The sequence below is a fragment of the Fundulus heteroclitus genome, unplaced genomic scaffold (genome assembly GCF_011125445.2).
Source record: "Fundulus heteroclitus isolate FHET01 unplaced genomic scaffold, MU-UCD_Fhet_4.1 scaffold_94, whole genome shotgun sequence".
NCBI lineage: Eukaryota > Metazoa > Chordata > Actinopteri > Cyprinodontiformes > Fundulidae > Fundulus > Fundulus heteroclitus.
Window position 1 is genome coordinate 25640 of NW_023397406.1, and position 26861 is coordinate 52500.

General features: G+C 39.6%; 1 protein-coding gene across 4 annotated transcripts in view; it reads right to left on the reverse strand.

The window, feature by feature from the left end:
* Positions 1 to 2694: 2694 nt before the first annotated feature.
* The window catches only part of LOC105934219 (SPRY domain-containing SOCS box protein 4), a 93769-nt gene continuing 69602 nt past the window's right edge, over positions 2695 to 26861 (reverse strand). For all 4 annotated transcript variants that reach the window (XM_012874108.3, XM_012874101.3, XM_012874104.3 and 1 more), the window contains one exon: positions 2695 to 6529. In XM_012874108.3, the coding sequence (XP_012729562.1) occupies positions 6402 to 6529 (128 nt within the window). In that variant the 3' untranslated portion in view covers positions 2695 to 6401. The remainder of the gene's footprint in view (positions 6530 to 26861) is intronic.

Below are 26861 nucleotides of genomic sequence, written 5' to 3' on the forward strand. Positions count from 1 at the left end.
TAGCTAGAACAGTGTAAGTAATATTTGAATTATTCCTCTGGCTCTGTTTGTTGCCATGTCAGGGTTTTTCATGTTGGATCGTCCCTGAGGCGGATTCATCCAGGGACTTATTCGGTCAGATTCCCTTCTTTCCCAGAAGTGTTTAATGAGCTTTTGTGCAGGATATGCCCCTCATGTGAATGGTGAATGGGAGTTTGATTAGAATGGAAGATGAATTTGTGTAATTTGTTTTCTAGACGGGTTTAGCACCCAGGTTACAACGAGGCTGCACCCAATATAAGAACCTTTGATATAGCCATATAGCCATTCTTAGATGGTTCTAGATGTGGTTTTGGGTCATTGTGCTATTGGAAGACAACTTAGACCAAGCGTTTTGACACTAGGCAACACATTTCTCTCCAGAATGCCTTGATAGTCTAGCGATTTCATTGAACCCTGCAAAGATCTGAGAGACCCAGTGCCAGATGCAGCATAGAAGTTTCCAGAGGTTTTGTGGCTTTACAATACGCATTGTGGCACATTCCTGTCTTTCTTTTTTATGATTTGCTTTCCACAGTGGTGTCTCCCATGAAGCCCATGTTGGCTCAAACACTGATGGCTGGTGTGATCTGACACTGATGTACCTTGACTTTGGAGGTCACCTTTAATTTATTTGGAGTTTGTTCTGGGCTCTCTGGTTATATTATTTGTATGATCCTTTCTCTTCAGGTTGGCATCCATTTTCCTCCAGCCACCGCGTCCAGGGAGGTTGGCTACAGTCTTGTGGACCATAGACTAATAGAGTATGTGCTACTGTAGTCACAGGAACATAAAGCTGCTCGGAAGTGGTCTTATAGCCTTTACCTTTACCACGCTTGTCTATAATTTTCCTTCTAATCTTCTGAGACAACTCTCTCCTTCACTTCCTGTGATCCATGTTCAGTGTGGTCCACACCATGTCACCAAACAGCACAGCGACTATCTGTAACACTTTAAATAGACAGATTGACTGGTTACAAGTTTGAAGACATCTATAATACTAATTAGATTTTAGTTTTACATGCACCTATGGTAAAAATTATTTTAAATAATTTTTGCCCAGGCCTGTTTCATAAGTTTATTTTTTAATTGATTCTGTTGAACCACAACTCAACAGCAATGTCTGGTTTCCATGTGTTAATTCTCAGTGAAGTTTTTATTTATGTCAGTTTCAAGTTATTTCAGTGACTATTGTGGGTTTTTCTTTCATTAACAAAGGGGTGCAAACAATGTTGTTCACATCTGTATATGTGGCTCTCTAACATCATTTAATTCTCTCATGAACAGTCAATTGTTTAAAACAAATGAATAGACTGTGCAGATGACAGCAGGGATATAAACACTTGATGAGTTTGGTGGGGGCAGTGATGGTTATGAAGTCTAACAGCTGCTGGTAGGAAGGATCTGCAATACTGCTCCTTTGTGCACCTTGGATTCGGCAATGTGTCACTGAAGGAGCTCTATAGATCTGCAACAGATCAATGCACAGGGTGGGAGACATTGTAAATAATTTTTTGCCAGAGTCCTTTTGTCTCCCACCACCTGCATTGGGGCCAGGGGGCATCCTAGGACAGAGCTGGCCCTTTTTATGACTTCATCTAAGCGCTTCGTTGCAGCTGTTGATAAGCTGTTGCTCCAACAAGCTACACGATAGAAGACAGCAGATGCTCAGGGTCATCGGGAGCGCTCCCTGCACTCCAAAAGATCAGAATTTCCTTAGCAAGACCCAAAATTAGATCTCCACCTTAAACCTCTGATTTGTTGCATGAATCAATGACTGCTGTTCAACCAGGTTAAAGCTTATTAAACACAAGACTTTTCAAGAGTTAAATTAATACTTTGATACATCTTTATTCTAACAGTCTGTTGTAGCATAGCAGGTTATCACGGTAAATACATTTTCCCTTATTGATTTATTTTCACATCCATAGTAATAACCTTCATGTAACAGGTGCTACGTTGAATTTGCACCATTAGTTGTTCTGTTAACTAAAGGAGAGGATTAAATGTTGTTCTCCTGCTACATGACTGAAATGATTTCCATCGCCTCACTAGGACTATCTGTGCAGCCTTACCTGATTATACGCCCTACGCCAATGTAAAAGGAGCCATGCAATGACAACAGCTAAATGACGTGTGGGTCTGCGAGTGTGTGTGAAACAGCAGAATGTGTGAGGACAACATGGAAGTCTGTCTGTGAAAGTGCCGCTGCTTAGATGAGGGGAGCTTGATCTGCTCATTTTTTAGCTGATCCTCTGACTGGGGGAGAAGCCTCAGATGTTTCCTCTCTGTTAGATTAAGGTCCGTCTGTGTTTTTGCCTTGAATGTATCGTATTTACCGCAGCAGGTGCTCATGAGATGCTCAGTAACTGTTGACTTTCTGCAATAACTGCAGAAAGTCAACATCGACAAACAAGGCAGTTTACAGTCCTGTTTTTCCTTCCCTTTCCATGTATTGCAGATTAAAACTCACTGAGACAAAACTAAGGATGCTACAATGATCTGAACCCCTGCTGAACCAACGTGCACATGTGCTTCTTCCTGCCGGTTGATTTATTATTTTGCTTTATGCATGCTCTGCATGATGACGAGCATCTTAGAAAAGGCGTCCTTTTAAATCCCAAATCATTTAGTTTGTGCTTGTTGTTTGCAAGCAGCAGCAGACTGAAAGAAAAAGGCAAAAAAATATTTTTTAATGTCACTTGGCTTTTATTTCACATTTCATATTTCTGTCTATTTGATTTCACTAAAATCCTGAAATGGTCCCATTCTTCTCGTCCTAACCAGTAAAAACAGAAGTTAAGACCAACACCATCGCAAATAATAATAATAATAATAATAATAAAATAATAATAATAATAATAATTAATAAAAGCAGCATTGAAACAAGTTAGGTTTCCGTCTCCCTTCATCACCAGCTTGGCTTAAATAAAATAGGCCTGAATGTCACAAACACATAGCTAGCTTGTGATAAATAAACACTGTCCATCCTTTCATCGTCAGATAGAAAAGGTTTTATAATGAACAACACAAACAAAGGTTAAAAAAGTGACTCAAGCCATTTTTAAAGAAGTAAAACGCGATTGGTCTTTGTGGTTGTGAACCGGTCGTCTATATTCTATCCTGATCCAACAGCACGCCGGCCGTGCCTCTACAGCCAGGTCCCTAGGTCCTGCTACTCTCTTTTCTTAAAGAGCCAGTCTAACTCTGGTCTCGTGTGGAAGTGAAAGCAGTCATGTGGAGAGCGGAAACACACGCTGTTTGCTACCAGTGAGCTACAGCAGGGTGCTACAAACTACAGCCGGCGTCTCTTTGTGCCGAGCAAAGCGCAGGTTGCATGGCCTGCAGCTCTCAGACACAGCTCCACCCCCCACGGCTTCCACTGAGATACTTTGGTTGTGATCTGACATTGTTGTAGATGGGTTAGTGTCATGTGAGGACTGGTTCTTGAAGCAGTAAAACACCAGAGTAACCAAAACAAAAGGTATGCGTCTCTTAACCGACCTTGCAGCGAAGCCCCTCTCAGACATGTTTTTGAAGGAAATGTCCTGATGCGAATGTCAGAATTACGCCTCTTCTCTTCTCGCTGTTCTGTCTCCGTTATTTATATTGACTTGTTTTAAATCAGATGTGAGTTTTTCCTGTTGCCTAGGTATTCTGAGCTAAATCCATCAAACATTGGTTTGATGAAACTGATTAAAATCATTTCTTTTCTTACTCAATTTGTCTTTCATAAATGATACATTTGAAGTAATCTATGTAAATTTAAGACATATAAGTCGGTTTAAAAAAGGCATCAATACTCTATTGATGAATCCTGTACAGAATACAGGCAAACATTTGAACTTTGCTAAATCTAATTCAGAAACGTATGGATTATAGCACTATACACAGACAGGATGTTAAAAAAACATTTTTTTTCTGCGTTTTGCACAAATGCGTGCCAACAAGCAGGTGTTAAAAACTCTGGACTTTAGGTTTATCTCATGATGAACTTAAACAGAACACCAAGTGTGATTTTATCAAGCTTTTTTTTAAGTAAACGTAAAGTTGACCTATTTTCTGGCAGAAATACTTTTTCTCCTTCAAAAGTAACAGTCAGGTGACTGATATGTGTGCATGTGTGGCTGGGTTCAGGCTGTTAGCCAAACATATACTATCTCTGTCGGAATGCGTCATTGTTACGTCTGAGTTCACCCCCAGATATCAGACGGGAAATCTTGCGAAACCTCTCGAGATTAAACGTGAGTTCAGAGTAAATAAACATGGACGACGAGGAAAAATAATGGTGATAGTTTATAAGCTAATTTTAACAGAGAAAAAACATAACAGGAAAAGAAGTTGGTTAAAGGAGTGGAGCGCAAACAGGGGTCTCTATGTTTGCTACACTATGATATGGAGGTGAGCTGTTTTTTTTTTTTTTTTTGTTATTCTCTCGGGGTTTCCCTCACCATGTTTTCTGGTTGGCTACGCGTCACATTCAACAGGCTGCGTGCTCGTTTGTCCTCAGGGAACACCACACATGCTAGTATATCAGACCTAATCCCACATGTTGAATATCCCTAATATGAGGTCAGAGCGGTCCAGACGTTCTACCGAGAGGACACTTTGTTATATTGGGTAAAATGGCCGTTCCATCCTAAGAGTCAATACATTATGTATTCAGAAAAAAAAATTTGAGCTCTGTGAGAGCTGCAGGCCTGTAAAATATCTGACCAATCCTCTCACTGCGCCCGGATGGCAGAGATTGGTTCTGCTCTCACCCCCCTCTCTCCCTCAAGTTCTGGGGTATCACCTTATCTATTGGTTGTCCCACATGCCAATCATTCTGACGCGCTCACATAACGCCAATGTGTGTCCATGTTCCTTGTTTGTTTCCTCTTGCTGGCTGCGCACTTCTAGTGCTTATGTATTCAGTCAGCCTCAGTGTTAGCCGTTCATTGTAGCTCCGCTGTTCTCATTGTTTACTTTGAACATGGATGTGAGTCGCAAGAAGTAAACTGGGTTCAAGTTTATGAGAAGAAGAGGAAGGCCTCAATAGAAAGAAATCAGATCAGAGTGGATTTGGGACATTTTTCTACATGATCCCCCTGAGGAGCACAAAAGCAAGTAAGACGGCCTTAAGCATGCGCATTATTCAAAAAGGGACTTAGTTACATTTCTGGAAAAATCGCCGACTCTGCCTTTAAGCTGCAAAGTCCACTGTGGAAATGTTACAAGATAACAATCATTATGCCTTATGGTGGTGACTGACATCCTTAAAAGTACAATCTAAGACTGCATTGAGTAAAGTAAATTCTAAAAGAACATAAACTAGTCATGGGAAGAGTACATTTAGCTCAGAATCTTTACGTGGTGAACGATGAATATGTTTCAAATTAGTTTTAAGCCAACTTAGTTTTAACTGAACCTGTTTTAACGGATCTTTTTAAGGTGAACTTGCACAACGCTGCTAATTTACCATCTGGTAGGTTTGATATTGTATGACTCAAATATAGATAATTAATATAAAAATCTTACCTGGTGATTATTTAAATAATAAGTTAGAGATCACAACTATGTTTTGGCTTCACGATTAGATGCCGAACTCCATGCACTCATGTTGAGGAGTACACAAAGAATCTTTTTATTCATAAATAATAAACAGAAGGATTAAGAATAGCAACGAAGCAGTGTTAGATGTCTGAAAAGGGGCTCCGCTCTCTGTAAATGTTATGCCTGATGAACGGACGTCCTGTGCTGAACTGAACACTTTCTAGTTGTGTGTTGATGTATTCTGTCTGCAGTGCAAGCTGGTGGTTGGGCCTGGGGTCAAAAACAAAAACATCATCTGTGCTTAGTGGATATGTCGATTCTGCTGCCGGCCACCTGTGCCAGCGTGGATGATGATCAGACATCAGCCGCAATGATATGGTCACTAAGTGTGTGTCAGAAAGGCCTCCATGGATGTGATTAGTGTGCTTACTTTGTCCAGTTTTTTCTTAGTTTCACCACTAGGTGGCGGTGTTTTTCTTTCGCCACCTAACAACACTGTGCCATCAGAGGATGGGCTTTCAGTCTGGATGAGAGAGACACTGATGTGACGCTGTCATCAATAATTTATTTCAAGTCTAAAACCAAAAAAAAGCAGCCTGAAATAAAAAACGAAGCTGGTGTGGTCCGATTGTTTGTCTGAAAGCCTGAACTCCCCTCCAGTTCACCCGCCGTCGTCCTTTCGCCGTCCTTGTCTGGATTCGTGAGAGCCGCGGCGCTCCAGCGTGGACGTTCTTCAATCAATCATCCCCTCTGTGCGACCTCAAGTTCACCCTTTCATCGTCCATCTGCAGAGTCTCAGGCGGCCTGCCCTGTGTCCTTGTTGTCCCAGTTGGATCTGCTGGTGTCAGTCACTGGTACTGGAGGTAATTTTTGAGGGACTGGGGCAGAGGGAGGCTCTCGATTTCCTTGAGCCGCTCCCGGCCCAACGCCAGACGGGCCGCGCGTCGACACAGGTCCATGAGAGGCAGGGGCTCAGCTGAGGAGAGGGGAGAACAGAAAAGGATGAGTGACATTACGTTTAAGCCTGACTTTTTTTTTTTTCTTTCGTACATGCACGACACATCTTCGCACTTGCTGAGTGAGTGAATGAAAGACAAACACAGGGACTCTTTCATTATTTACATGCATTGCTTAATTATACATGTTGCTACTCTCTAGCTCATGCACAACTCGGTCAATTGTATGAGGAACGCAGTGAAAACAAAATCAGACGGCATCTTTTTCCCTCTGATGATCATCTCCATTCCAGAGGATCTGTTAGAGAGGCAACAGATGCTGGAGGCTGCAGCACAGCGTGCACAGAGGAGGCAGGAGGATGCCGTACGAATGACTGACTGAAATATTGAGCTTTTTTTTTTCTACCTATGAAAATTTGTTCACTGTCCTTGAATGTTTTCATTTTTTATTACCTTATATCATAAACTTAAATGTATTCTATCTGGATTTTATTTGATGGATCAACACAGAGTTGTAGATAATTCTTCAGCATAGAAACCAAAGCTGGAGGAAAAACTCTAAAAATCTTACTGATGCAACTGGGACAAACGGTGGTTGCAATAAAATACTGACTCACAGACCCTGAACAAAATGCACGCCGGACCTTTTTGGATTGAAAAAACGTTTTTTTATATTCCTTCCACTTTACAAGTACGGTTTATGTTGTGTTGGTCTATCAGGCGAAATCCCTATAAAATACATGAACGTTTGAGGGTGTAATGTGAAGCATTGGGAACAAGCTCAAGGGTTTAAATACTCTTCCAAAGCACTATAATGATGGATGTACAAACAGCTAAACTTTATGAACACTTCATGGCGTAAGTGGAAACCAGATGTAAACCTTATTGCAAATCTGACAGCTGCCAGCATTTTGATGGGTACTTTTCTTTATTTATTCCAGGCAATTCAAAATGATAAAAGGATAATTTTAAGGGCTAAAACAGTCATTTTGAGACCTGACTATAGCTAACTAACCAAGTTCTTGCTGGGATGCATTAAACTAACGTTTAACAGTTTTGGGGGAATAACTGGATTTGAAACCAGTGTCAAGTGGCTGATCTGCATCGATTTTCTTTCTCGGCCTCACAGAGCGAGCCCCGCCTTCCTGTTGTCTGTATAGGAGTTGAAAACGGAGACAGCTGTTGAAGTGCATCTCCTCCGAGACGACGTCTGTGTCTTAGAAAGTCGACGCTTGCTTTAAAAGGATGCTAGAGCGGAGACGGTCCATCACTTCAAATGTCCCTGCCGCTGCTATTGAGGACACCCACGCAGTGCCATCACCTGTTGTCGCGCTGGACGTCCTCTACCACCTGCCCCTGAAGCTGCATCGCTCTCTGCCTGCATGTGTTCAAGGTTAAACCCACAGGATAAAAGACAGCCCACCCTCCACACACATTCACAGTCGCAACACATAATCCACTAATCATGGCTGTGTGTCCTTGCACTGTCGCCGCCACATTAACGCTCACCGACACTTAGAAAAGGCACAACTCCCCACTTTTGGACACTTTTGGTCAGAGTGAAAAAGCAACAGTGTTTTTTGTCTATTTTTACTCTCTGTTTGATTCGTGACTATGGTTTGTTCCTGGAAACAACATTTAAATAAAAACCTTTGACCAATCTGCAGTAAAATAAAAGATTGAATGCTGTGACCATGTGGCATTATCAGGCTGTGCTGCAGTAACTGATGTTTCTGATAAAATGACATGAAACATCCTCAGAGTGTTTGTTTTGCTGAACCAACTGCGTAAAACGTAAGAGGTATTTCATCTCATTCAATCCAGAAAGTTTTTCATCGGTGTTGGGAAGTTTTACTTGATTAGAAAAGTTGTTTTTTTTAAGACGCACAAACAGGAAAGTGTTACATTGCAAGTTGGTTTATAGTGCAACACATTCTTAACAAAATCAAAATACTTTTTATTTCCTTACTTTTTGTAAATAAACCATGTACAACTGGAGCTAGGCACGAGCCCTACCCACCTTCAACCTTACAAGGGGGTAAAAACAACAGATGATGGATTTACAAAAAAAAAAAAAAAAATTCTGTCAATGTATTGGAGAAGTATGTAAAATCATTTGCTGCTGATTTCATATAATGCACCTATACTGATGACTGCGGCTCACTCAGTTTGGGAAGCTGCAGTTCTGCCAATCACAATGTTGAGTTAACTCCAGGTGGAAATGTCCCGGTGCTGCCTAATACGTCCCCACCCACTATACAATGTTGTTATGACAAGATGAAAAATGCAGCCATCAGAGGTCATAATGTTATGACCGATCGGTGCTGCTTCATAAATGTGACATCACCTGATGCTCGTGATGTCTGAACTTAGAGGAGCCCTAATAAATGCACCGACATGCATAGAGAAAACGGGGGAAACGCAACACGACGATTGATGGGGTGTCAGCGTACGCACAGTAACAACATCACGCAGTGGAGTGGCTGTATTCACAGCCTGAACGCTGACGGAGAACAAAGGAGGCTGCAAATAGAAGCGGGACGCTAAGCTGGCTTTAGTGCCTTGCTGGCCGGTGACCAGGAAGGCACAAAGTGTTTACCGACACCTGCTTCTGATTAATGCCCCGTTTTGTTCCAACAGGGTAACAAAATGCGGATAATTCGCTTTGTCTGAAAGTATCTCTTGACAAACAATCTTTACGGGAGACTGAATCCGAACCAAATCTGCTGTAAAAAAAAAAAAAAAAAAAAAGTATATTAGCCGTCACAACAAAACACTTTGAAAACTGACAAGGCAGATGAATGTTAAGGACACAGTTTCTGCGGTATGAACACGAGGCTTATTTTAGTTCAGGCGCAAGTGGCTTATTACCTCTCTTGGAGAAGGGAAAGCCTATTTTTTGCCCTGATTTGTTGCTGAAAGACCCCGTGTGAGTGGAGGAGATTTATTAAGCTGCAGTGAACTTCCATTTGCTGCTGAAGATACTACGACAATTTTTTTAATCACAGGGTGCTAAATGCAAGCGTATTTGTATGTGCGTGTGTGTTGTATGTGCGTGTGTGTGTGTTTGTGTGTGTGTGTATGTGTGCGCGCACTTGTCAAAAGAAGCAATTTTACAGCAAATCCAATTAATTTGAGTGTGCTGGGAGACTCTTCCGCTCTTCGGCGTAGTTTCTCTGTTATGTGGAGGCAGCCTGAGCGGCCACAGCGTGGCTGCTATCAGGAGGGAGCCAGTGTCATCTCTCTGTGTGTCTCCTGCTTTTCATTTTCTCCGGAGAAAACACCGAAAACGGGAAACGTTACCAAAGAAAGGTAGACTGAAAAAGATTCACAAGCTATGACTCCCACCTCCTGAAATAGAAACTTGAAATCAAAGGAACTCCAGAAGCGTCGAAGTTGAGCTGCATCACTGGGACTCATCAGGCCTACCTTTATTTAATGCACCTCATTATTAAAACATGTACCGTGAGACCCAAAGATAATCTAAATTAATTTATGGGTCATCCTGGATAGGTTATTCTTTGTCAGCAAAAAGTTGCTCAATTAGTACTTGGAAATGTTTGCAACATTTTATTACCCTTCTTCTTTAGAGATAGACAGAGAAAGCTGATGATAGATGACCTGCACTGATCAATGATTGGCTGTCTGGAAACTAAAAGTCTGATTATTTTTTTTCTGATCATTAAAGGCGGCAAAGCTAAGTGCTAACAGGTTGGCCTGATCCATTGGTGGGAAAGCTGTTACCATGAGAAAGAAACTCCAGTTAGCCGTCTTCAGTACCATGGATGTGTTTTAAATTAAGTTTTTGGAAGCGTTTTAGAATGGATCGTGTAGATAATAATTGAATATCTTGTTATTAGGCACACTTGAAGTGTGAGGAATGAAGTTGGTGATCCATCTTGAAGTAAATACAATAGGCTTTAATTATACAAAGTTTAGATCTCATTTATACAGAGACCTCTGTCTACTCGGTTCATCTCTGGTTTTAACTGTATTGTATCAAAGCCCGGGCTCAAGCCCGAGTATTACAAGGTGTTTGTTTATACTCTTCCAGCTCTAGCTGACTGTGTAGCTCTAAAAATGGCAAACTGAAAAAAAAAGCTCTTCATTAATCATAAGCTGCCTTCAAATGTCTTTATGGCCTTTTGTGTTGCATTATAGCAGTAATTTGCAGGGCTTAATAACTTCTATAGAAATACGGCGACAAATCGAAGCGAAAACAAAATCACCATTAATGACTCAGATTCCATTTGGTCCTATAAGTTTATCCTTAAGTGAGAAAAGCTAATAACAGCGTGGCTCATCAGCCACCGGGTCATTTGCATCGGCATCGTTGCACATTCAGGCTGGTTAGGAGGAGACACACATCTCTATAAAAGCAGCAGTTCAGACACAGACACTTATGCAGTTTCCATTACATTACATAAGCTTCTGTTGATGATGCATTTAGCTGCTAAATTAGTTGAACCAGAATTTAATTATCAATTAATAGTCGTTTTCAGAGCATAGGAGAAAATTTTTTCTGTTTCAGTCAGATGGACAAATGTCGGAAAAAGTGATAAGAATGATTTAATAAAAGTAAAAAGAAAAAGTGGACATTGCCCCTGTCTTCTTATTTTTCTTATTTGATTCTCAGTATAGCCTTAATGTTGGCGATACTGAGAATCAAACCATCAACGTCTTTTTATTTACTTCCTAATCCTATCACAAGGGATCCTTTAAAACATGAGAGCGACCCACCCCAGAATGAGGAACTTCTTCTCTGATTACGCATCTTTCTATGAATATGAACTGAGACCCCTGGTTTGCTGCAGCGGGAACAACGAGTCACAGGGGAGCGCAATGTGACACGACGCCTGTAATGAGATGCAGCGCAGAGTGGTGAAGAGCTGGGTTTATAGTCTGTGCAAAATGATAATGGGAGTGAGGGCAAAAAAAATGGCAAGAGCAGCATCACTTTTTAATGATGGATGTAAAAACGAACCAGAGGGGATGGCCGGAAGAGAAATAAAACCCGACAAAGTGATAGGTTTAAAGGGAAAAACGGTTCACACAAAGAAGAAAGGCTTAAAGGTTGTTTTTTTGCGTTCTTTTGCTCAAAAGGAGAATAAAAAGGGGTTTTGAAATACTTATACACACTGTATGGAAACATTTGTAGTACGATGAAAGGCTCTACGGCAGCTGCTCATATTTGTCAACCTGAACATAAGAGAAGGGGATCATCAACTTCCCTGCTGCACCGCTCACTAGATCTAATTAACTCGGCTACATTTATAGGGAACGCTCTGGCAGTGCAGCTTTATTACAGTTAAAGGGGAAGCTAGAGAGTGTAAGTAACTAGTTTATTTAAATAATGCTGGGGTTTTATGTGTGTGTAATTACAGATATTCTCATTAAACATGACTAGGATGAAATTAAAGTAATAAAACAGTTCCTTTAGACGTTTTAAAACATTGCAGTTTAAAATGGCAAAAAATGTGATCATAAAGACACATTAGAGCAAGGTGGGGTTCAACAACACTAAATGGCTTCTTTTTAAGAGATATTGTAAGGAGGAAACATCTTGTGGCTGTGGGCTTTTGCAGAAACATGTACATGCTGCCTAGACATATATGCACCGCGGCTAGCACTGCTTCCCTGAGCGTATTAGAGTTTAGGTGCATTAGATCTCTGTATTCCTAACCCAGCTGTTATAACAAAACCTGTGGGCTTCATTTAGAAAGACCAAAGGATGCAGACAAAGTCATAAAGGGTGTCAAAACCGCATATGGGTTTTAATTTCCCTGCTGCCTCCTACCGCCAGATTCAAACCTTTTGTTTCGCACATTCATCCTGGCTGATGGGGTTAGGACTACCCAGAACTTCGAGCCCAAATTTCTTATGGGTATATTTTTCACTAGTAAATGTGCAGTTAAGGCCAAAGTTCTTTACACCCTAGTCAGATTCAGAGAGAATAGTATTTCTATTCAACTCAGAAGTTTGTTTCTCATAGGAAATGAGACTTGCATCTCTTAATATTTAATAGATAATATAAAAGGAGTATCAGCTTTAAATAAAAATTTTGGTAAATAATATTTCAAATTGAACATAAAATATAATTTAGACCCACGTTGGTGATGACCTCCAAATCTTTGAGACTGGAAGGCCTCCTTACCATCACCCTAATATTTCGCTCCCTCCACAGATTATGTGTCAGATTGGAGTCGGCTCTCTGGCTTCAAAACATTGATATTACTAGATATTGATAAGAAATAAAAAGTTTGAAAAGTAAAAAAAAAAAATACACTAAGCAAAAGACTGTGAGAGGTATGAATAATACTGATCTTGGCTTTATATTTTACATTACTTATATTCATAGGAAGAGGTGCACTGCAATATTCTCTCTCTCTCTCTCTATATATATATATATATCTATATCTATATATATATATATATATATATATATATATATATATATATATATATATATATATATATATATATATATATATATTATTATTACTTCAAGAATTAAAAGGAGTTGCTGTCAGTGGGAAGCAACCTTTCAGCTAGTCGGGTATGTTGATGCAGAGTCCGTGGGCCTCATCAAACTGAGAGGGTAAACATGTCAGAACTGTTGCACTATTACACAAGAACGAAGCCTTTCATCTTATGCAGAGACTTATGCAGGAAGCTGCATAAGTCTCCATACAGTCATGGTTAGATTATCCAGGTTAGACAGAGGAAAAACATCCTTTAACTGGACCAGCAGGGGAATTAGTAAGGGTTGGCTACATTTCTGCCTGGCTTCAGTAAGCTATTTGGCCAAATGTGATGTTTGACAACTTTCCATTTCTACAGAGTAATGAATCTGCCTGCATGTTGACAATTTAAACTACAAGCTAATGTTCTAAAATAAAAATAGAAATTGATGGAATTGGAGCGTGGGAGGTCCAGACTTGTTCAGCCGTAAATGTATAAACAACATGACTCTGCTGTTTAATAGAATCTGATGAATTTATCAGAACTCAATTTTGTAAACATCAAATATTTATATTTTTTATGCTGATTTTGTGCTCTATCGTTTATAAGTCATGCAATATTACTTATCGAGCCCTTTACATTATCACAGCGAGGATGTAATTAGGCTTCCTGCTTTATTACGTCTGTTGGGGGTTTATTATGGTATGTTCAGATTACGTCACCCCTGGAAACACATGGAGACACTGCTCTTTAGTCAGCTGTGTTTCATTGGTAGCAAAAGCAAAGAAAACAAATAAAGTACAATTGTTATTTAGCATAACTTACCAAAGAAGATAAAATGTCACCTTTGTAAATAACAGCAAGAGATTATGCTATCACACAATGTTAAGAAGGATACATGTTGGAATTAGTCTCAGATCTGAATTTCTAAAACAAAAGCCTGCAAAGTCTATGTAAATGAGTCTGAATTCAAAAGAGTGCTTGCAGACCACAAGGAGCGGCTGGCGCTGGCTGACTGACAGGAAACATGGGCCCAACAAGAGGGCTGCCAGCCGAAACAATGCAAGGGATTATAAAACTCAGAAGACAATGGTTGTTGCCAGTCAGCTGTGTTCAGGAAGCATCCAGGTAGACCGATGGAGACATTTAAGCATCAGGACAGAAAAACTGAAAACAATGTGTCCTGAGAATAAGAATAGAAAAGAAAGAAAAGGAGAATATGCAGAAAAAGGAACCAGTGTCTGGGAGCAAAGAGCAAACTTAACTCAGCAGAAGAAAATGTAGTTAGAAGAAAACTGATCTCGGTTTTGCGAGCTTTATTACAGGAGGACATGCTTTAACCTAGCTGTGATCTCTCAATCTGCACCAGCTAAAGAAATTATTAAAAAATGATATCAGGCATCTTAGAGAAACATGCTTTTTGTTTTCTTCTTTACTCTCAGGTCTTCCTCTCTCCTTTTACTTCAGCTCTGTCTCAGCTGTAACTCCAAACTTTCATCTTCTATCCATCAGCTGTTGTTTTTTTAAATGCTATACAGATAACTATGGTTTGGCGTCCTCCATCAATAAAGCCCATGTGTTGCTCTCTAAAGTCGATCTTTTTCATTGTGAAAATCCAGACTGTTAAACAGGTCTGATAAAGGGAAACACATATCACTAAAAAACTCTTTAATCTTTAAATGAGAATAAGTGACAGAAAAACAGGTCCATGATTAGCTTGATGACAATGCAGTTATTATCCTGTTAGCTATGAAAGTGCTTTCTAAGCCTGAGAGGTTGAAGAATTAACAGCACCATGTAATCCCCTAATCCTTTAATTAAAGGCAGTAGTTTTTTGAAAATAGAGGGGAAAATGCAGTTTTAAGGATTTCATAAGCCAGGAAAGGCCTGCTTATAAGCTTGTGCATACAGTAAAGGTTACAGTTAGCAACAGCTCAATAGTCCAAACAACATGGCATAGTTCACACCTGCTAATCCAATGTCACTTTACTGACCTGCTGCAGACAACAGGAAACATGCAAAGAGACAAATATTTGCATCAAAGGAAATCCACAAAGCTGTCTTGCAAACACAATGACAGCTAGGAAAGCAGATGCAAAGAGCACAAACAAATGCAAGCTCACGAATACAGGAAATCAAAGCTGACAAGAAGAAAAGCACATATCACATGTCAAGAAAGAACCTGGAAACTTCATGCAAACATATTAATCTTATTATTACCATGTTTTTGTTGATAAAAACTGAAATTAACAGCAATTATTTAAAGCTGTTTGCCGAGTCAGAATATTTTTTGACAGCAATATTTATTTAGTGTGTTGAGAAAAATATCCAAAATGTTGCTGGTTTTTATAGAAACCCCTTCTCTAAAGTGTAACTCATACCAAAATGAACTCTTTTTGCCAACAAATTGTATAAACTGGGCCTAAGGGTGCTACTTTAATGTTATTGTGCAATTTTTTACATTTTCACATGAACTTGTTTAGTTCTGCAATGTTTGTCATAAAACCGTCTTAGTCCTACCCTCTATTGAGTTTAACGGTAACCAGCTGAATTTTCCAACTGGTTCAAATGGTACATGTTTTCATCATCATAGCTCAGCGTTCGCTTATAAAAAGCATCTGAGTCAGACACATTTCCCCCGTAGGGAGTCAGGAGTACGAATTGGAAGCATTGCTAGAAGTGATCATATGGTAATCAATGTAAATGGCCTGTGTTGGTATAGCACCTTATCGGTCATTCACCAACTCACTCACACATTCACACACTAACAGTGTGACAGTGGCAAGGTACGTTACAGCCACAGCTGCCCTGGGGCAGACTGCCATGCAAGCAAGCAAAGCATCTTGGTCATGGACATAACTGGGACAGTCAGAGCGGGGATTCATACCGCACAGGACGAGCTCCCTAGCTCCGGCCACACCATCGCCCTCATAGCATTTTTCAGGTTAGCATTTTATTACCAGTAAGTTTGCTACTGCTACTGTTGCTACTGTTAGCTATGATGATGCTAACATCACTTTACCACTCAGAAACTGGACCCATCCTGTCCTCCACTGCCTCGGCAGCGCTGGCTTTGGGCATTACTTAAGCCAGGGGTGTCAAACATACGGCCCGCGGGCCGGATCCGGCCCGCCGGACAATTTAGTCCGGCCCTGTGGCTAAATGCATTATCATTATTATTATTTTTATTTATTTTTTTTATTTTATTTTTTTTCCAGTGTCCTGTCTGGCAATGTGGCAATAAGATGCAACAAAGAGCTCATCAGATTTGACTTTCACAAGTGGACAAGATAAAAGGAAGAGAATGCTAAAACAATTATTGAAAAAAACATGTACTTCGTTTAATTGAAAATATGCAGTTCCTATATTGTCCACGAGGGGCGCTGTGTTTTAATTAGCAGATTAAGCTTCAGGTGTGGAAAAATTCAAGTCATTTCTTAATTTTTATCTGTTTGATGTATTTTGTCATGCAGGACAGTGTTTTTAAGTTCCAAAAAATGTGAATAAATGTTTTTCAATGCATAATCACTGATCAGTTCTTATGCATAATGCACAAGTAAATGTTTAACGGAGTAAAAGTATTGTTGAAATTGCACATACGTTTCATAAAAACGCTGAGGTTATTCATAATATATTGTGTAAAAGTGAAATTAATTTAATATAAAAATCAACAAAAAGTCCACATTTATTAGTTCTATTTAATCTTGCAATGAGTTAACTCGTGTGGCCCTCTTGAGATCAGATTAAGCTGTATGCGGCCCCTAAACCAAAATGAGTTTGACACCCCTGACTTAAGCCATTATTCGAACTGGTAATGATCTTCAACTTGAAAGATCTATCCGTTGTATAACTACCAGCATCACTCTGCTCACCCTATATGCTTCAATATTTTAAATTAAGCTAGCTGTCACTTTCCTTCATCCCGACCACACTTCTGCTTTTCTCCCACCGTTCCTCCATTTAGCCCTGCTCCTCAGGGTCTCTTGGCACTGCCCTTTGGCGGCATTTTAAAAAATGTGTCTGGGGGCGGGGTTATGCTTTGTGAGTTACACTTTAAAGAGGCACCAAGAATTATTTTGTTTACAAGAACCTCATAATCTTAAGCTCAACTGATCCTGAAAGTCCGTCTGAAACTAAAGAAATACAAAAAAAATTCAGAGGTGCAATAAGTTTCCAGTTACAACACTTTTCAGTGTGTAATTCAGTACTGAGTGAAGAAGAACAAAGTTAGCCATTTGCAGTATCAAAGAAGTGGTTAAAAAGTAAGCAGGAAGAAGCACATAAGCAATGGGGATGTATTTAAAGTGAATTGTACTTTCAACAGAGGAATGTACTGTAAGTTGGCAAATCGGGCTAAAATCCAGGGCTAGCAGAATGTTTCTCTGGCTGCTATAGTTTAGCCAAACATATTTGCTTTACCAAGGTAGGCTTTATGCATGTAAATCCGCCCCTGATGACTGGGCGTCAAGGGAGGGTGGTAAAACGTGTGGGTAATTTTGTACAAGACACTTTGGTTAAAAAGGTAACCACCTACCACAGGATGTCAATCCATAAATGCCAAGGGGACTTAAAAACTGGTAAAGGAGTGCATTATCCTGGAACAAACTTTAGCAGGAATCAGAATGACTGAAAGGAGTACAGCGAAGTTGTTCTATTTTATGTGTTGAGCTTTCACCCTTTGTCAATAAACATGGTGGATATAGAAAATGTTAGGAAACCTTTTGAAAATCTGAGCTCTGTATTCTCTATAAAACATACACAGGTAGTAATGCTACTGTATATATGCTAATCGTGCTGATATAACAATATAAGACACTAACAAAAGTATAAAACATCAATTCTGTCATCATTTTTACCGTGTTTTAAAAGAGTAAACAGCAGTCTTACAATGACAATAAGTATTTGTAGCATAAAAGATTTATGCTACTTTGGGCACCGTTAATTATAGTTCCTATAATAAAAATGGAATTGGCCAGATCAATATCATTAGGTCACAGCTTTCTAAAAAGCAGAAAAAGACAAGAACCACAAAGTGGCAATGAATCTCCAATCAGTGTATCTCTACAGTTATTTGTCGTTTACTCATTTATTTAAAGCTCTGGAAAGGAACGAGTACCGACGGTTAATTAAACTTCAATTGATGGAAGTTGAGTTTCTAAACATCGAGAAATACTGTAGGCTTTAAACTTGAATCATGATTGCCCCTTTCCACTAAAGTTAAAAGTCAGATGTTGATTGGTTTTAGAGGGGGTTTTCTTCAGTGTCAACATCAAAGTGTGCTGAAATACAAATTTAAACATCTCTCAGCCACCATTTGATGCGTATCGTAGCAATTCCTCCTCATACATCAATGAGAGAGGCAGAAAAAAGATTTTTAAACCACACTTCAGTAAAAACCCATCTGAGCCGAGGCAGGGATTAGTCGGTGGTGTATCTTTACTCTTTGAGCACAGTCTTCTCTTTTTCAGGCACACTAGAAGCTCATCTCTGCCCAACACCAACGTCCTTCACAGCTACAGTCTGCCTTATTAAGAACTGAGCTATATTTTCTTCTGTGCTTCATTATACAACACCACCAAATGTTTAGTACGGTTATCCTTCGGGGTGCACCGAAGAAGCCATTGTGCAAACTGATGGAGTAATAGAGGATCTCTCAGAAAACCCCCTTTTGTACTAAAAAAGGAATGCAGCTTCATGGTGGGAGGTCTGATGGATACAAAGACCATCTCAAACAATTTTGAAAAGAACACATCACTCTGAAGTCAAACAAAAGTAAACTACATATTTGAAATATCTGAACAAAACTTAAGGTAGCCCTGAAATTATTTTAGCAATTTTTTTCAATGTGACTAATATATTACCAACCACATTAATGTCACATGGAGAGGCGGGCACTGTGGGCAGATTTGGCTACTATAGAGACGAGAGACGAGGGTAATACAAGCCTTGGTGGTGTTTCTTTTTAAAGCCCTGTTCTCTTTACCGTGCTGAATTACTGTAAATCCAATGTGCAACGTCTCCTCTGGGATGAGAGGAAAGGAGATAAGAGACACAGGAGGAGGCAAGATGTGAAAGAGAGGTGGAAAAATAACGGCGGCGGGGGAGGAGGCTGGGGTACAGAGCAGCAGAAAACAGCGGCGACGATGAAGAGGAGAAAGATGTGAGGAGGTCAAGGGATCAGAGAGGTGGAAGGAGTTAAAGGAGGGGTACATAGCACAAGGAGCACAGATGTCCTTCACTGTAGCATAACTGGAAAGAGGAACAACTTAATCATAAAGATGCCAACTTCAGGAGGAATCTGCTGAAACACATTACATCTAAATAGTAACTTATCGCTAAGTAATCTGTATGAAACTGTCCATTGGGACACATTTTGTTACTTTGTATTTAAAAGAACTGTAAACTGTGAACAAAAAGATAGGATAAAGCTTAACATATACTCTAATCTATCCTTCAAATTATTGTTGTCCATTTATCAAATACCAGGTTACTCAGGAAAGAGCAGAAGACAAAAAAAGGTTAAAAAATAAAACAACTGGACTTCTTTTGTGAAGCTGAAGATGTTTCGCTTCCCATCCAGGAAGCTTTCTCAATATGTCTGGAGTAGTGTGGAGTTCCAAGCTTTATAGACCTGCTGGTCTCATTGGAGCTTAGATTCACATGTAGATTCACCTGGAACTGGTCGCCCCAACAATGGAGAGTCGTTAGGCTCATTGTTTGCCTGGCTCACAGGAGGAATGTTGTGGTCGCATGCATGGAGGTGTGAATTGGGGTGAAACCTATCAAACCTACCGCTGTGTTGTAGGTTTTTGAAAGTTCAAACCTGAGCTCTCCTCCTCTGTCTAAAGTTGTTTTTTTCTCGCTTTACGTGTTTCCTTCACCCCGCTCTCAAACCATCTCTCTTCTCAAGAACAGTATTATATTTTCTTTGTCCAGCAAATACAGGCCTTCTAAATCCTCCTAAATGTGACAACAGCACCCTCTGCTGTTTGGTCTGTACCCACAGTCAATAGTATAAGTAGGAAGGGATTCTGGGTAATCCTCAGAGCAACGGCTCCGCTGCATTGAGGTAAAGCATGGCTATCCGTAGATCAATAATATCAACAAACTTCTAAAAAAGTATAAAACCTAATGAAACTAAAATACATATTTAATATTAATAGCTTAACATTTTATTTTGTCAATTGTATTGTGGGTTTCTAAATTAAAGGCAACATGTGCTGTCTTTTCAGAGAGGGAACGAGCTGTCTCTGCAGGCAGGCAGTGAACATTTTTGTTTCATACTTTGTTTTAACTCCAGGTACTAGTCGGACTAAAAAGCTTTTATATTCCTGTTAATATTACATAGTTAAATAAGTGTGGCAATGTTGAAAAATTGTAGTTGTTAGAAACCACTGTTATATAACGTATTTAACAGTTACACATTTTAAAAGGGATAGTGGGTAATCTTCAGAGCGACAGCTTTAATGCATTAAAACAGGAAACAATAAAAATTTAATTTTTGACCCATTTTGTTAGCATGGGGAGGCCTGAAAAATTCTTCATTCTCCAAAGAGGGGCGCAGCAGAAAATATTTCAGAACCACTGATTTAGTCCCACACAGTAAATGAGGTCTTTGCATTTTTTGTTTGCAACTTTCCTAGTTGTAGTCAAGCCGATGGCCTTTCTGTTTCCCATAAAAAAAGAAAGTTTGGACTAACTCCAGCCTTACTGAAGTTATTGTGGTACTCACAATTTTAAATTTTTTAAGACACAAGTCCAGTTTTCATTAGTCATAAACAGAGATATTGGCCAATTGATGATCACTAATGAGCGACCAGTGGGACACTAAAAATAAAATAAAAATTCCAATCAGTGAAATTAATATTTTTATTTGTACTGACAAAAACAGTTGTATGATTTATTGAGACAAGTCTGGTTCAGGATAAGTGAAAGTAAGGCTTTTTGAGCAGATACCAGAAAGCTGAACATATCGATAAAAAGCTGGTCTGGTTAATTTAAAAGTCTAAATATATCTCGCAGGAAGAAAACTATAGAAAACACTAAAAGGAAGGTTCTACTAAAGCAAGGCTAATTTATTTATCTAACACTTTTCAGTAACAAGATGATTCAAAGTGCTAACTCAGGGTGTACACATGGAGACTGCTGCTGTTAGTAATGCTGACCATGATACTTGCACTAAATGGACTAATGGCACTAATCATTCTAATCACTACTAGAAGATGTTAAAGTCAGTCCAGTCAAACATTTTAATCTTTGCTTTGATATATTAGTAAAATCCTTCTCAACTGTGAAACTTTGTAATGTTTAGTCGTTTATCCTTCTCTTCCAAATACATGATGTGATGCCTCTTTTAAATAATTATTGGTGGTTTCCTCCTTTAATATTAAGCTTTTACTTTTTTTTGATAACGGTTCATGAAATATTATCTTTTCACATTTTTGAGGAGAGCATGTTGTGATGGACTACACTATAAATACTTATTTTATTATCCTTTTTATACATTTTCATACTGGGAGGATTTTTAAATGCTCAGTGAGAAATATAATCAGCACTAAAAGTTTTGGCTGTTTTTGAGAAATCATGGTATTGGCAAAAAAGTGTAAATACACATGTCAGGGGCAGAATAGGAGGAACATATTGGTGAGCTGATAAGAGCCACAGTATTCCTAATCAGTGCATCTAGTTTTAATATAGACTCCAAATCTTACATTTCACACATACACAGACACACAAAATAATTATATGATCAGCAGAACAGTCAAAGAAAAATACCATCAAACATAACTTTTTATAGGGTAACAAATAAAAGGAAGGAGACAAATATTTTCACACAAAAAAATCTGTGATATTTATGTCCCTGTCTGTGTGAGTCTACTGTGACGACAAAAAGTCTAATTTTCAAGGATTCTAATGTGATTTGGAGGTTGATGGAGTCTAGTTTTAGGATACAAATGTTAATGTTGTTTTTTTTAATAAAAAGACAAAGAGAAGGTAAGGAAAGAGTAAATAAAGCGAAAACACCAAAGATATGAACAGAAAATGTTGTTAATGACACACGAGAGCCCAAAGAAGGACAGCAGCAACTTCAGATGTTCTGTTAGAAAGACGAAGGGACAATGTCCTCCCGCAAACACGAACACACATGGAGCAGACAGGCCTCAGCCACCAACCTGACAGACAGATGGAGATAAAAAGGCAGCTGATCCATCAGCAGCTTTATGTGTAAGGTCAGGCTGTGTGTGTGTGTGTGTGTGTGTGTGTGTGTGTGTGTGTGTGTGTGTGTGTGTGTGTGTGTGTGTGTGTGTGTGTGTGTGTGTGTGTGTGTGTGTGTGTGTGCAGACCTACAATTCAGAATTCAGCACTTAGTGGTGTCTCATTATGAGTAATGTTCATCTCTACTTCCAGCTAAGTCACAGCTTGTCACAGAAAGCAACAAGTTTGCACTCAGTGACTGGATAATTTCCTCAAAATCATGATAAATGCTGGACAGGGCTGTGTAGTACAACAGACTGAGGGAGCTGGAATGAAAACAACTAGATTGTTCAACACTTCATAATCCTCTGAACAGGATCATTTCAGGTGACACTGTCATTAGACATGCAGACATTGACTTTATATTATAGTAGTAGTGGCTCAAAGCTTCATGACTTCTCAGCAGATACACAAACAGTCACCAGATGCCACGTTCTGAGTGAAATACACTTTAACTTGTGAAGTGTGTTAGCTAAGATTAAGGCTGCAGATGAAGCAAACATGTGAATTTGAGTTCTGAAGGAAACGGCCATAAAAAAGCTCTGCGCGCACGAATTACAGCTGGGGCCACACTACATGATTTTCAGCCTGATTTTACCCTCCATTCGCGGTCAGGGAAAGTCAGTACCAGTCTGCAGTAGGTGCAGTCAGTCAGCAGGGTGACCTGGAACAAAAATCTGCTAGTGTGAGATCAGAGTGAGATTGGAGTGTGTGAGGGGAACCGACTCGATGTGACCTCTGTAGCAGTCAAACAAACATCTTTGAAGTTTTTTGAGGCCGATCTAGATACTTTAGACTGCTGTAACCTGATCACTGACCCAATTGCAAACAACATGTTGGCGACAGCCCATGTAAAATAGAGGCTGGGACACAGCAACAGCTACTTCATTTGTAACCATACAACATTATGAACATAATGAAAAACGGCAGAATGCAAACTATCCCCTAATTAATTATGATGACGTGATAATAAAAAAACAAAGAAAAACAATGGATACCTGGAAATTCAAAACAAAAACAAAGTAAATAATGGAGGGCCTTATTGAAATAAACCAAGCAATGCACATATTGCACATAAAGGTAATGGGTCTTAGTTCAACAACTTTACATTTATTAAGGAAATAGTTTCCATATGAATGTTTTTCAGTAATCCTTCATGCTTATTTGTGCAATGCAGGCCAAACATCCCAGTGTGTCCCCATCTTAACAGTCATAATTTCACAAAGTGCTTATGATGGTTCTTTTTCACCTGTTGACAAAGGCATGACTCCGCTAGCTTCAAGGCTGGCCTCTAATCAAGAGCCAAGGATCAACAACCTCACCAAACCAACTTCTGACGATGCAGCGAAAGAAAGCAAGAAATAGTTTGTTTTTTTTAGAGACGCACCAAAGAATCGGGTGGTAACTGGAATCTACCGATTGTCAGACTGATTGGCGGAAACCTCTGATTAGACACTTTCCATTGGTGAATTGGTCAACAATGTTATTTTTGAGCTGAATGGAGCAGCTAAGTTGTTCGGACTGCTGCATTGCAGCAAGAAGGTCCTGGGTTTTAATCCCTGCCTGGGCTTTTTCTGCATAGAGTTTGCATGTGCTACCTGAGCATGCATGGAACAAATGCAGCTTTCACAAAGGCTGGGCCATTAATCTATTTTATAAGTTAATTTGAATTAGCAGTTTGTGAAGGTTTCATCTTTGGAAAATCTGGACTTTTTGGCCAATGTACTTCTTGGGCTTCCATGAAACTTTGCGTTACATCAGTGCTATATAAATTTTGAATATTTTGTCAAAGCACTCTGTGGGGGGAGTGGTGGCCTAGTGCTTAGAGCAGCACTTTTGCGTTCTGTGACAGCAGCAGGTACCCCATTCGAACCCCACAAACTGACCCTTGAACCCAGATGGCTGCCCTCTGCTCCCTAAGGGCGATGGGTTAAATGCAGAGGACATGTTTGATTGGAATGACAAAGATTATTTTAAAGAGGAAACCTTCTCACATTAGGACAAGGCACCATTATTTATTTATTTTACTATTTTTTTAAGTTTATTTACAGTTGCACAAGTGAAGTGATGCCTGTTCTTAGATGTAAACTCAAAGCTAACTCATTGGGAAATAAAACCACCAACAGCAAACATGTTGTGTTATATTGTCAATGTTAACAAAATCTTGTTTTACGAGCATGTTTCACATCTTGTATTTAGTTGCACGTTGAATTCAGGTCACCTCTCAGATGAGATTATTGAAATAAAAGTTTAAAAAAAACAATTCTGTAATTTGTTTTTATGAATTGAACCGGGAAAATATGAATCTGATTAGGTAAAATAAAATCAGAGTTTTATTTTTAAGCCGTACTTGCACTGCAACATTTGTGTAACACACTGCTCGTAGGAGCCAATGAACAGAAGGCAATACTACTCAAACAATGAAAAAGGCTGACAGCAGCAAAGTGTCTGATAGTAGTAATGAAAACCCTGAATATTTTCGTCTTTACTCAAGATGTTTAGTCGGCAATAAAAACAGCAGATGCTTCAGTCAAACTGTTGAGTTTGGAGTAGAGTTTCTGCTCAGTCAGTGAGACTGCATCCTGGATTTTATTACAGCAGGCCCTATAGGCAATTCATTTTCTATATTTTGAACTTTACACCAATCAGGTAAACGATTCTGACTACCTGGCTAACATTGTCCTTTCTCGCTGCCATTTCTGATGCTCGTGAATAATTGTTTGCTCTATTAGGAGTGAGCTGATCCACTTGTCAGGCCATTACATCTTTGTCATTGTCTTTTTTGTTTTGTCTCACTAGGATCCCTGCACCTGGCAAGTTCCTTACTTTTAATACATCATCTTTAAAGAAATACTTTATTCCTTTAAAAAATTCCACCTCCTTAGTGTGATTGATGTATTCTAAGCAGTGGGCTGAAGTTTGAAGAACCTCGCTCCCATTCCGTTCTTAAAGACAACTAATAATGCCAAAATGAGGACAAACGTGATCTCATTTATCTCAGAAATATGGCACAAGAGTGAGCAGAACATTAAAGACACGCCTGGGGTCTGAAGTAAATCTCTACAAGATGAACAGGATGAGTCACGTAAAGGGAAAGATATGAAATCCAGAGCTCAGGTATGAGTCACTCCTTCCTCTCAGACATCACAGTCATTATTTCTCCACCGTTCATGACTTCTATAATTGATGAAGCAGACGGGAGCACACCTGAAAGCACTAAAGGCTATGTTCACACATTTCATTCCTAATAACAAAGGCTTCTTATTTCCCCAGTCTCATGATAACTAAAGATTGTGCCGGTCGACTGAAGTCCATTGCTGATGCCGTGCGGGGCCAGGGGTGCTTTTCTGACACCGGAGGAGGCAGAGCCGGTGCAGCTGTTGATGCCATCGCTGCTGGACAGCATTTAGAGGGAAAGGCTTGGAGGGGATCCAAGGAAAATGAAACAGCTGCTGAGAGTCTTGTCTTCATACAACGGCTAAAAAGCAGAGAAGCTGAGTCGGATCAAAGAAATGTTGGTGAGCTCCAGCAAGTGGGAGAGCTGCAGAGTGAGAAGAATGCACTTTAAGGGAATGAAGGAATGCCAACCCTTCCTTCGCATGTACGCAACGCTGAGGGAGGAACGGAGCGGCGGAGAACGGCGGCTAAAAGGGTCCTGGGGGCCAGATACAGATGTGGGACTTGTGCAGGAAAAAAAAAACTGAACAGACACAAACAAGTGGAGCCAGAACACAAACAGAGGCTGGAGGCAGGAGAGCAATAACCAAGCCTGAGGATAGATTTAGAAGACAGAAAGGATAAGAAGGAGCATGTGGAGCTGAAGATAAAGACAGAGGAAGACAGAGACGGGGATGTTAAACTAGAGCTTTGGAAGGCTTGGGGGCGAGTAGGCCAGGTGGGACGCAGGCTGCAGGTCAGGGAGGGAAGAGCGAGCTGTAATAGAGGAGAGAACAAAAGCAGACTGAAAAGAGCGCTACATGTCAATTTAAAAGGGGTAAAGGATTAGTCTTAAACACACGCCTAAGGGCTTGCATAGTGTTACTCTGCTAAAGTCACTATTTTGAGCTTAGGTTGTTAGAATTAGATATAATAGGCTTCTTTTTCACCCAGAGACTGGGAAAAAATAGCATCCATGGGCGCTTCGAGGTAAAAAACAAAAAAAAAAAAACTCTGCTGACCAAAAAAAAAGAAAACACTAAAGCTCATTTCACATTTGCCTAAAAACATTGTGATGATCAACAAGACTTTAGTAAAAAAAAAAAATACTGTGGACTGATTAGACAGCAGTGAAACATTTTGTACCATGTTAGCCGTTACAGCTGTCATCTTTTCAGACAAAATACTAGGGCTTCGTGCTATGGCTTAAAAAATATAATCTCTGACTTAATTATACCAAATCAGATTAATCCTGTTTTTCCCTCATTTACGTTTCACAAAAAAATTAATATTTTTTTCCCCCTTTACAATATTCTGACAATATATTTCCTAAACATATATTCAGCACTGCATGCTGTTCTCTTAATGGAGCCCAATGAGTGCATTGGCAAAACAAAATCCAGATTTTCCAAAAACTACATCTTAAACAAATTGTAAATATTAATTAATCAAATGGATTTATCACCCAGACTTATAAAT